The sequence below is a fragment of the Rhinolophus sinicus genome, linkage group LG13 (assembly GCF_036562045.2).
Source record: "Rhinolophus sinicus isolate RSC01 linkage group LG13, ASM3656204v1, whole genome shotgun sequence".
Lineage (NCBI taxonomy): Eukaryota > Metazoa > Chordata > Mammalia > Chiroptera > Rhinolophidae > Rhinolophus > Rhinolophus sinicus.
In genome coordinates, this window is record NC_133762.1 from 61,441,884 (window position 1) to 61,455,055 (window position 13,172).

General features: G+C 37.3%; 1 protein-coding gene across 2 annotated transcripts in view; it reads left to right on the plus strand.

Moving 5' to 3' along the window:
* Positions 1-13,172, plus strand: part of ABHD12 (abhydrolase domain containing 12, lysophospholipase) — a 73,171-nt gene that overhangs the window by 16,095 nt on the left and 43,904 nt on the right. The window contains exon 2 of one of the 2 annotated variants that reach the window (XM_074318286.1): positions 7,182-7,270. The exons of the other annotated variant lie outside the window; for it this stretch is intronic. Within the exon in view, the coding sequence (XP_074174387.1) occupies positions 7,242-7,270 (29 nt within the window). The 5' untranslated portion in view covers positions 7,182-7,241. The remainder of the gene's footprint in view (positions 1-7,181; positions 7,271-13,172) is intronic. 2 annotated transcript variants of the gene reach the window in all.

The following is a 13,172-nucleotide window of genomic DNA, read 5'->3' on the forward strand; positions in this document are numbered from 1 at the left end:
CATCATAATTAAAATGCCAAAGGTTAAATACAAAGAGAGAATCTTAAAAGCAGCAAAAAAAAAAAAAAAAGCAGTTAGTTACCTACAACTGAGCCCCTATAAGACTGTCAGCTGATTTCTCAACAGAAACTTTGCAGGCAAGAAGGGAGTGGCAGGAAATATTCCAAGTGATGAAAAACAACGACATACAACCAAGAGTGCACTACCCAGCAAGGCTTTCATTTAGAATTGAAGGATAGATAAGGAGCTTCCCAGACAAGAAAACGGTGAAGGATTTCATGACCACCCAACCAGTATTACAAGGAATCTTAGCTGGACTTCTTTAAGATGGGAAGGGGGTTAAGGGTGGGGAAAGAGGAAAGGATTAAGACGTACAAATTGGTTGTTATACAGTAGTCATGGGGATGTAGGGTATAGCATAAGGAACATAGTCAATAATACTGTATTAACTAGGTGTGGTCCAGATAGGTAGTAGATCTATCAGGGTGATAGATGGGAGTGGGGTTGGGGGCAAGATGAAAAAGGTGAAGGCAATAAGAAATACAAATTGATAGTTAATACAGTATAGGGAATATAATCAACAATGTTGTAAAGATCATGTAAGGTACCAGATGGACACTGGATTTATCAGGGGATCACATCATAAACTGTGTAGATGCCTGACCAATGCATTATATATCTGAAGAGCTGAAATAGAATAATACTGAAAGTCAACTATAACTACAACTACAACTACAACTACATATATATATATATATATATATATATATATATATATATATATATATATATATATTCATGGGATGTGGAGTACAGCATAGGGAAGACAGTCTGTGATATTGTAACAGCTATATAAGATGTCAGAGGGATAGTAGTTTGAAGGGTGGTTATCACTTAATGAGGGGTTTAAATATCTAACTATTAGTGATGCTTTGTACATCTGAAACAAACAAACAAAAAGATTAAAAGTAAAAGAATGGAAAGAAATATATACCATACTAACACTAGTCAAAAGATAGCTGGAGCAAAGGTATAACCAGAGGTACATACAAAGTAGATTTCGGAGCAAAGATATAACCAGAGGTAAAGAAGATCACATCATAATGACAGAGGGATAAGTTAATTAAGAGGACATAACAGTCCTAAGCATTTATATAGATAACTGATAGAGCTTCAAAATACGTAAAGCAAAAATAGAACTTCAAGGAAAATAGACATATCCACAAGTAATAGTAAGAGATTTCAATAACTGATGGACGTAGGAGGCAGAAAATCAGTAAGGACTTGACCAACACCATCCACCAACTTAACTTGATTGACAGTCCCCCCAACAACAGGAGATAGATATTCTCCTTAAGCGCATGTAGAACATTTACCAGATAAACCATATTTTAGGCCATAAAACAAATTGCAATAACTTAAAAGAATTTAAGTCATGCAAAGTCTGTTCTCTGATCATAAGGAATTAAACTAGAAATCCATTATAGCAAGTTCCCAAAGCATTTGAGAACTGAAAAAACACTTCTGAATAAGCCATGGGTCAAGGAAGAAATCAGAGGAAATTAGAAAGTAGTTCGAACTGAATGAAAATAAAGACACGTGTATGCCCCTACTAAAGCACCTTTGGAGAATTTATAGTATTAAATGCCTATAGTGGAAAGGAAGAAAGGTCTTCAGTCAATGACTTCAGCTTCCATATTAAGAAACTAGAAAAAAAGAACAAATTAAATCCAAAATAAGCAGAAAAAAGCATATGTAATAAAGATTGAATCAGAAATCAATGTAGAAAATAATGTTAATAGGTTTAATCTGTAATAAACAAAAACTGGAAACAACACAAATGTACCACTTTGGTGTGGGATATTGATATTGGGAGAAGTTGTGGGGCAGAAGTATATGATAAATCTCTATACCTTCTGCTCAGTTTTGCTGTGAAACTAAAACCTCTCTAAAAAATAAAGTGTTGTTTTAAAGGAATGAACTATTGATACAGGCAGCAATGTATGAACAAATGAATCTCAAAATAATTATACTGAGTGAAAGAAGCCAGACAAAAGAAATTCCCTTTATATAAAACTCACAAATTCAAACTAATCTGTAGTGACAGAAAGTAGATCTGTGGTTGCTTTGGGGTGGAGAATGGGGACCAGTGGGTGTCAGGAGGGAGGAATTAAACAGGCAAGAGGGAACTTTTGGGGTGATGGCTATGTTCACTATCTTGATGGTTTTACAAACATTAAACTTACCAAATTATACACTTTAATCTGTTCAGTTAATGTCAATTATACCTCAATAAAGCTGTTTAAAAAGCTAAATAAATATTATAGAGCTTTTACGTGAGCATTTTGAAAAAAAATTTTTTTTCCCAGTTTTTGTTCTCTAATTTTTTTCTGGATTTCTGGCAATGTTTCATTCATTCCCAATGAGAATTTGGTGGAATAGAATGAATGGGCAGACTTAGAGGCCCAGGATTTGAGCTCATCCCTAACTGAGACTTTACCTTGAGCGAGTTACTTAATAGCTATGAGCTTAGCTTCCATATCTGTACAATGGGCATGTAATCTGTTCTGCCTACTTCACAGAGTTGTACTAAGATTTCAACAAGATCATATCAGCATTATACAAGAATAAAGTGGTATATAGCTTTTCTTTTCTATCTACTTTTTCTGTTAATTTAAAAGAAGTTCATAGGAGATACATATTTGACATGTTAAATTTGTTTTCCCAGTTTTTATACTTTTTTTTTGAGAGATTAAATTATCTATATTGCCAGTATATGTTAAATACTTGTATTTTTACATGTATTGTCATAGGTTTCAGAACTTTTCTCAGATACTTCTTTGCTATAAAAATAACACTAAAGAGCAGGTAGCTTCTTATTCTAGTTGTAAGGGGTGCTTTGTTTTTTAGAGACTCATGTCTTTAGAGCTACACAAAAGAATGCTTCTTGAGTGAACTAAATGAAAAGAGAGCTACAGTAATTTCCCAAATGAGACAGCCTTTAAAAAGTATTTTTTATTTTTGTAAAATACACATAACAAAATTTACCATTTAACCTTTTTTAAAGTGTACAATTTACTGTTATTAAGCATATTCACACTTGTACAACCATCACTACTACCCTTCTCTAGAATTTTTTCAACTTCCTAAACTGAAACTCTGTACTTGTTAAACATTAACTCCCTACCCACACCCTCCAGAACCTGATAGCCACTGTTACACTTTCTGTCTCTGAATTTAACTATTCTAGGTACCTAATATAAGTGGAATCATATAGTATTTGTACTTTTGTGTCTGGCTTATTTCACTTAGCATAATGTCTGTAAGGTTCATTCATGTTGTAGAATGTGTCAGAATTTCCTTCCCTTTTTAAGATTGAATAATATTCCATTGCATGTATATACCACATTTTCTTTATTCATTGACATGGCCTTATTTTTAGTAGGAATGAGAAAAAAAAATTTTTAATTTATTGGGGTGACAATTGTTAGTAAAATTACATAGCTTTCAGGTGTACAATTCTGTATTACATCATCTATAAATCCCATTGTGTGTTCACCCACCCAGAGTCAGTTCTCCTTCCATCACCATATATTTGATCCCCCTTACCCTCATCTCCCATCCCCCACCCCCCTTACCCTCTGGTAAGAGAAAAATTTTTAAATACCACTTTCCATGCTTGTACTGTTGATAACATAGAAAAGCAGTGTATTGGTTTCCTTCAGTGTATAACTTCCTACCATTTGTGCATCTACCTCTTACATCACCGAAAATCCAGGACCTGAGTGGTCCTGACCTGTACTAGGAAGAACAAAACCATATAAGATGCTAAAAAGATGGCATTACTCCGGCCCCCCTTTGGGGGATGAGGCCAGAAGTTTATCTTCTAGTAATCAGTACTACTTCCATAAAAGAAAGGGGTACCTTGGTTTTCGAACGTCTCCGTTGATGAACATTTCAGTTTACGAATGCTGTAAATCTGGAAGTAAATGCTTCGGTTTTCGAACATGCCTCGGAAGTCGAACATGTCACGTCGCTTCTGCTGAATGCAAGATCCTGAGGCCTAGCTGTCGGCTGTTTTTGAACGTTTCAGAACTTGAACGTTCTTCCAGAATGGATTACATTCGAAAACCGAGGTACAACTGTACATGTATTTGCATAAGGAAAGATTGGGAGGATAAGTAAGTAGCTAATAAAATGGTTACCTAGGCAAGAGGAACAGGATGTGTGGAAACAAATTGGCAGTGAAACTATATTTTATTTTTTGAAGTATGTAAACATAGGAACTTTAAAAAATATATTGGTCAGCTAAAAGCAAAAACAAGTATGTTGATAGAGTATACGAGGTTGGACAATTGAGTTCAAAAACTCATCCTAGAAAAAGTGCTACATATCTCACTGCTGAATATCACTGCAGTCACCTTCGAAGTACTCCCCTTGGAAAGCTATATGCACCGACACCAGTGCCTAGTCGACCCTTCAAAGCAATTTTGGAACTTTTCTGGAATGGCCATCAGAGCTGTTATTGTTACCCTTGATGTCCTGAATGTCATCAAAATGTCTCCTTTCAATATTTCCTTTATCTTTGGGTAAAGAAAGAAGTCAATGGGGCCAGATCAAGTGAGTAGGGAGGGTGTTCCAAAACAGTTATTTATTGGCTAAAAACTCCCTCACAGACAGTGCTGTGTGAGCATTGTCATGATCCAAGAGCCATGAATTGTTGGCGAAAAGTTCAGGTCGTCTAACGCAGCCTTTTTAGCACTTCCACATAGTAAACTTGGTTAACTGTTTGTCCAGTTGGTACAAACTCATAATGAATAATCCCTCTGATATAAAAAATGGTTAACAACATTGTTGCAACAAGTTTGCAAACACAAGTTGCTTTATCAAATCAGTACCAATGACCAGTCACACATCAGCTGACTCACATGGCCCCAAATGCTCCCCATTGGGCTGGAAATATTGTCCCAACTGGGCAGCCACTTCCCAATACTAGCTCTACCCTTGGGAAGGAATGAGTATAAACTTGGTGGTCTGCTAGCCATCTCCAACACAGATCCTAACTTTATAAGATATAGATAATATGGAATAGAGCTTATAAAGACGTATTACACTAGTATATTAACTAACAGTGGCTTGTTTAGGATCATGTAATTAGAGGTGATTTTTATTTCTAAATGCCTTTTTGCAACGTGCAAATTTGCTACATTTGTCTGTTATCAGGGATGGAATCAAGCTATGAAAAAGTAACCCTTGGAAACAACCAAAATGTCCTTCGATAGATGAATGGATAAAGAAGTTGTGGTATATATACACAATGGAATACTATTCGGCAGTAAGAAAAGATGATATAGGAACATTTGTGACAACATGGATGGATCTTGAGAGAGTAATGCTGAGTGAAACAAGTCAGACAGAAAAAGCAGAGAACCATGTGATTTCACTGATATGTGGTATATAAAACAAAAACAACAAAAGAACAAGACAAACAAATGAGAAACAGAAACTCATAGACACAGACAATAGTTTAGTGGTTGCCAGAGGGTAAGGGGGGCGGGAGGTGGGGGGGAGATGAGGGTAAGGGGGATCGAATATATGGTGATGGAAGGAGAACTGACTCTGGGTGATGAACACACAATGGGATTTATAGATGATGTAATACAGAATTGTACACCTGAAATCTATGTAATTTTACTAACAATTGTCACCCCAATAAATTTAATTAAAAAAAAAAAAAAAAAGAAAATAACCCTTGATGAATATTGTGAATATATTCCATTTTTCTCTCACAGACCATCCTGCAGAGAAGACATCTGCACAGAGCCTTCCTGACATTCTGGGATGGGTGGTCAGTCCTTCAGAATGAAATGCTTGGTCAGAGAGCAGGTCTCACTGGCAGTGGGAGAGTGCTCAAACTGTTTTGTCAGTATTCTTTACTCTGCCAGTAATGTAGGTAAAGATGGAACTTCATTGTTTAATTTGTATTTCTATATGCCATCTTAATGTTACAGGTTTTGGTAACAGGAAATATCTCAAAATAACTCTGTTGCCCTTTACATCTGAAGATAAATTTCCAAAATATTGCTTCATTGTGAGGTTTTGTTTTGTTCAAATTAAAATGGAAGAATGATTTAAAGAGACATTTCATTACAGCTTCAGGGTGGCCTTAACCTAGAGCCTGGATGGCATAGTCCTGGGGCATCTGGTATGTCCTTGTTATCTGGCCTGTGCGATTTAACACGATAGGCTTTTCTGCTCCATTCTCAGCACAAGGAACCCCAGGGCTTAGGGATTCTCAAGTGGATGGGCATTGAGGTGGGAGTCCACTTAGGAGGTCTTTTCAGAAGGCCTAGGTATTTGTCACCAAAGTGGCTCACCCAGAGGTATATGAGACACATTCACCGGAGTGTGGGAAGGAAATATTGGGACTTATAATTATATTCATATTTAGAAATGAACCTTATACATATCCAGACCAATGATACATGTGTATAATTTAATAAGTATGTATTGAGGGCATGCTCCAAAATGTTATTGATCGAACGTATAACCAAAAAAGTTTGTGACTGTTCTGGACATGTTGCGGGCATGGACCAGAGAGGCAGCAGTTGAGGTGACTAGAGGTAGATGGATTTGAAATATGTTTTGGAGACTTGGTGTGGATTGGAAGTGGAAGTAGGGACAAGAAGGGGGGTATCAGGAACAACTGGCGATTTGTCTAGGGCCTGGGGCATGTGGTGTTTGCTGAGATGGAGAACCTGGAGGAGAAGTAGGTTTGGGGGAAGGGGAATGTGGAAGATCAAGAATTCTGTTTTGGACAAGTTAGTTTTGAGTTGCCTGTGAAACTACAAATGGAGGCGCCAAGGAGATGGCTGGACATACGGACCTGCTGCCCAGTCCATTCAGTTCTTCATGTTGTTGATCTTACCTGATGGCCCTCAGTTCAGGTAAAGAAATGAGTATAGGTCAGTGTGGAGCATGTCACACTGCAGAACCCCTGGCTCACTGGTGTGTTTCTTGCTCCCACAACGCGTCCTGCATGGGCTCTATTCCTTGTGGTCACCTGAGTGGCCAGGCCAGTGGGGCATCCATTTCGTCAGCAGTGGCTTCTCCTAAAGTGTCCACCCAGAAGTCAGTGTCTTCTGTTCACTGTTCTGCTCACTGCTCTTCTGTTTCCTTAGGCAAAGTGAGCCACTTGGCCACCCCTAACTTTAAAGAGGGAAGGGACATGCCATCCTAACATGGACCCAAAGAGAACCAGATATAACTGGTGAGTGAGACTGGCGATTGCCACATAATTCTGCAGAAGAATTGATGGGCTCGGCCATTTATAGCACGTCTAACAGTGGAGCAGCACTGGGCTTGTGCAGCACATAGCACTACTACCTCACATTCTTTCCTTGGTTTAGGGCATGCCTTGGGGGGTGGGGACAGAAGCTGCTTAAACAAAACTTCTCCAGGAAGGTCCTTTGACTTGGAGATAAGGTGTCATTGTCCTCAGGACTGAGGGCTGCAGTAGAAGCAAGCTGCCAGGGCTAGGCAGACTCCCCTGAGGAGGCTGGCAACCCTATACCTGCTTACAGTTTAGCCTCCCTTCTGATGCTGCAGGCGGCATTACTGGAGTTGTTTCTAAAGTATCAAACTACTTTTAAGCACTAATGTGATTGAAGAGTAATTGTAACTTACGATACCAGAGCAAGAAATTAGAGCTCAGCTGGATGGTTTAGCCAAGAAAGGGACTGGTGTCAGTGAGGGCTGGACAAAACCAGGATGTGTTCGCCTCTCTCTCTGCCCCAGCGGAGACCCTTTCAGTTCAGTGTTACCTACTCCATGTGCAAGACTCCACGCTAAGCATTTCCCTTCCTTGTTCATTTACGGCTTTTCAAACAGATTCCATTACAGAAGAAATGGAGACTCAGAGAGTCAGTTTGCCCATTGGTCTGGCCAGCTCAGCTCAGCCCCTAGCCCTCATGTTGGAGCCCAGAGCTGAAGTCAGTTGGGGGTCTGGCACCTGTAAATACCAATACATTTTTTTTCTGGAACATGTGACACTATATTTTATTATTAGTTTCATGTGTACAAAACAACATAATGATTAGACATTTATACGCCTCATAAAGTGATAACGCCACCAAGTCTACTACCCCTCTGACATGGTACACGGCTGTTATAATACCTTTGACTATATTACCTATGCTAACCTTTACATCCTGTCTGTGTGTGGGGGGAAATTTTATATATATACACACACATACACACACACGTATACACATATATATTTGACATTCAATATTTTATATTAGTTTTCATATGTATAGCATAGTGGTTACGCATTTATATAATCTATGAAGTGATCCCTCTGTAAGTCCAGTACCCATCTGACACCCTACATAATCTTCACAATATTACTAATTATATTCTGTGTACTGTATTTCACATCCCCATGACTATTTTGCAACTAACAATTTGTACTTCCTAATCCCTTCACCTTTCTCACCCATCCCCGGAACCCTCCTCCCATGTAGCAACCATCAGTTTGTTCTCTGTATTAGTCTTGCTGTTTCTTTGTTCGTTTATTCAGTTCTTTAGATTCCACATATAAGTGAGATCATATGGTATTTGTCTTTCTCAGTATGATTTAACTTAGCTTAATATCCTCTAGGTCCATCCATAGTGTCGTAAATGGTAAGATTTCATTCTTTTTTTTTTTTTGAAGTTTATTGGGGTGACAATTGTTAGTAAAGTACATAAATTCATAAATTTCACGTATACAATTCTGTATTACATCCTCTATAAATCACATTGTGTGTTCACCACCCAGAGTCAGTTCTCCTTCCATCACCATATATTTGATCCCCTTTACGCTCATCTATTACCCTCCTCCCCCCTTACCCTCTGGTAACCACTAAACTATTGTCCATGTCTATGAGTTTTTGTTTCTCAATTGCTTGTCTTGTTCTTTTGTTGTTTTTGGTTTATACATCACATATCAGTGAAATTATACGGTTGTCTACTTTTTCTGACTTATTTCGCTTAGCATTATAATCTCAAGATCCATCCATGTTGTCACAAATGGTCTTATTTCATCTTTTCTTACCGCCTAATAGTATTCCGTTGTGTACATACACCACAACTTCTTTATCCATTCATCCATCTAAGGACATTTTGGTTGTTTCCAAGTCTTGGCCACTGTAAATAAAGCTGCAGTGAACACTGGAGCACACTTACCTTTATGGATAAATGCTTTCAGATTTTTTGGATAGATACCCATGAGAGGGATTGCTGGGTCATATGGTAATTCTATTCGTAATTTTTTGAGGCACCTCCATACTGCCTCCCATAGCAGCTGCACCAGACTCCATTCCCATCAACAGTGTATGAGGGTTCCTTTTTCTCCACAGCCTCTCTGAAACTTATTATTTGTCTGGTTGATGATAGCCATTCTAATCAGGGTGAGGTGATATCTCATTGTGGTTTTTATTTGCATTTCTCTGATAATTAGTGATGTTGAGCATTTTTTCATATGTCTATTTGCCATTTGTATGTCCTCTTTGGAGAAATGTCTCTTCAGGTCCTCTGCCCATTTTTCAATACGGTTGTCTGTTTTTTTGTTGTTGTATTGTATGAGTTCCTTATATATTTTGGGTATTAGCCCCTTATCAGAGGCACTGTTTGCAAAAATCTCTCATTCAGTTGGTTCCTCTTTATTTTGTTGATGGTTTCTTTTGCTGTGCAGAAGCTTTTAAGTTTGATATAGTCCCATTCATTTATTTTAACTTTTACTTCTCTTGCCTTTGGAGTCAAGTTCATAAAATGCTCGTGGAACCTAACATCCATAAGTTTAGTACCTATGTTTCCTTCTATGCAGTTTATTGTTTCGGGTCTTATGTTTAAGTCTTTGATCCATTTTGAATTAATTTTGGTACATGGTGACAGATTACAGTCCAGTTTCATTCTTTTGCACGTGGCTTTCCAATTCTCCCAGCACCATTTATTGAAAAGGCTGTCTTTTCTCCATTATATGTTTTTTGCTTCTTTGTCAAAAATTATCTGACCATATTTGTGTGGTTTTATTTCTGGGTTCTCAGTTCTATTCCATTGGTCTATGTGTCTGTTTTTCTGCCAATACCATGTTGTTTTGATTATTGTAACCCTGTAGTACAAACTAAAGTCAGAGAGTGTGGTTCCTCAAGCATTGTTCTTTTTTCTTAGGATTGCTTTTGCTATTCGGGGACTTTTGTGGTGTCAAACAAATCTGATGATTTTTTGTTCTGTTTCTTTTAAAAAATGCCATTGGGATTTTGATGGGGATTGCATTAAATCTGTATCTTGCTTTGGAAAATACAGCCATTTTAACTGTTGATTCTTCCAATCCATGAGCACAGAATGTCTTTCCTTTTCTTTACGTCTTCTTCAATTTCTTTTAAAAATGTCTTGTAGTTTTCAGCATATAGGCCTTTCACATCCTTGGTTAAGTTTATTCCTAGGTATGTTATTCTTTTTACTAGAATTGCAAAAGGAATTGTCTTTTTTTCATTTCTTTTTCTGAGATTTCATTGTTAGTATACTGGAATGCATGGACTTTTTAATGTTGATTTTGTAGCCAGCAACTTTACTGTATTTGTTGATTGTTTCTAATAGCTTTTTGGTGGAGTCTTTAGGGTTTTCTGTATAGCATCATGTCATCTACAAAGAGCGACAGTTTAACTTTTTCATTCCCAATTTGGATGCCTTTTATTTCTTTCTCTTGCCTGGTTCCTCTGGTGAGGACTTCCAACACTATGTTGAAAAGCAGAGGTGATAGGGGACAGTCCTGTTGTGTTCTTGAACGTAGAGCAAAGGGCTTCAGTTTTTCACCGTTAATTATGAGATTAGCTGAGGGCTTGTCATATATGGCCTTTATTATGTTAAGGTACTTTCCTTCTATACCTATTTTATTAAGTGTTTTAATCATAAATGGATGTTGTATCTTGTCAAATGCTTTTTCTGCATCAATTGATATAATCATATGATTTTTGTCCTTTATTTTGTTTATGTGATGTATCACATTGATGGATTTGCGTATGTTGAACCAGCCTTGTGCCCCTGGGATAAACCTCACTTGGTCATGACGAATAATCTTTTTAATGCATTGTTGCATTCGATTTGCTAGAATTTTGTTTACGATTTTTGCATCTGTACTCATCAGAGATATTGGTCTGTTATTTTCTTCTTTTGCATTATCCTTACCAGGTTTTGGTATCAGGGTAATGTTGGCCTCATAAAATGAGTTAGGGAGTACTGTCTCTTCAATTTTTTGCAAGAGTTTGAGAAGGACTGGTATTAGATCCTCTTTGAAGGTTTGGTAATTCATTAGTGGAGCCATCTGGTCCCGGAGTTTAGCTTTTGGGAAGGTTGTGGATGACTGATTCAATTTTGTTACTGGTGATCGGTCTGTTTAGATTTTCCAGTTCTTCACGGTTCAGCCTAGGAAGGCTATATTTTTCTAAGAACTTGTCCATTCTTCTAGGTTATTGAATTTGGTGGCATATAGTCCTTCATAGTATTCTTGGATGATCCTTTGTATTTCTGTGGCATCTGTCATAACTTCCCCTTTTTGTTTCTGATTTTATTACTGTCTTCTCTCTTTTTATCTTAGTGAGTCTAGCCAAGGGTTTGTCAATTTTGTTAATCTTTTCAAAGAACCAGCTCTTTGTCACATTAGTTTTTTCTATTGTCTTTTTGTTCTCCATTTCATTTAGTTCTGCTCTGATTTTTATTATTTCCTTTCTACTGCTGACCTTGCATTTCATTTGTTCTTCTTTTTCTATTTCTTTAAGGTGTAACGTGAGGTAATTTATTTGGGATTTTTCTTGTTTCTTGAAATAGGCCTGTAATGATATAAATGTCCCTCTTAAAACTGCTTTCGCTGCATCCCAAAAATTTTAGTAGGATGTATTTTCATTGTCATTTGTTTCTATGTATCTTTTGATCTCTCCTCTAATTTCTTCTTTGACCCGGTTGTTCTTTAAAAGTAAGTTGTTTAATCTCCATGTGTTTGTGTTTTTTCTGCTTTCTTTTTGCAGTTGATATCCCATTTCAAACCCTTGTGATCAGAGAATATGCTTGGTATGATTTCAATCTTCTTAAATTTGCTGAGGCTAGTTTTATGTCCCAATATATGGTCTATCCTTGAGAATGTTCCATGTACACTAGAAAAAAAATGTATAGTCTGATGTTTTAGGTTGAAGTACTCTATAAATGTCAGTTATGTCTGTTTCATTTAATGTGTCATTTAGGGCTGCAATTTACTTATTGATTTTCTGTTTGGATGATCTATGGATAGCTGTCAATGATGTATTTAGGTTTCCTAGTGCAATTGTGTTTTGGTCAATTAGTTCTGTTAGTTAGTTGGTATATTTTGGTGCTCCCTGACTGGGGGCATAAATATTGATGACTGTTATGTCTTCTTGTTATATAGTCCCCTTTACCATTATGAAATGTCCGTCTTTGTCTCTTGTTATCTTTTTCACCCTGAAGTCTGTTTCATCTGATATCAGTATGGCTACACCTGATTTCCTCTGGATACCATTTGCTTGGAGTGTCAATTTCCACCTTTCATTTTGAGTTATGTTTGTCCTTGTAGCTGAGATGTGTCTCTTGGAAACAGCACGTGATTGGGTTGTTTTCTGATCCAATCTGCTACTCTGTGCCTTTTTATTGGTGAGTTCAGTCTGTTTACATTTACGGTGATTATTGGTATGTGAGGATTTCCTATCAATCTATCTTTAGTGTTCTGGTAAGACTGTGTCTCCAGTGTTTCTTTGCTTTTTTGTTGTCTATTATTTCTGTGTGGTGGTATTCTATGACTTTTCCCTCTGTTTCTTCTTTTATTACAGTATATATTTCAGTTCTGGATTTTTTTTGGCTGGTTACCATTAAGTTTACATAAAGTTTGATATTTAGAGTATTCCGTTTTCTTCAGCATGCTTACTTTCTATGTTCCCATATTCCGATCCAGGCCTTTACTCTCCCCCTTTTTATGTTTTGGTTGCCACAAATTGTCCCTGTTGGTGGTGGTCAAATAGCCTCCTTTAGTATTTCTTGTAGTGCAGGTCATGTGTTAGAAAATTCCCTCAGCTTCTGTATGTCTGGAAAGGTGTTTATTCCTCCTTCATATCTAAAGGATATCT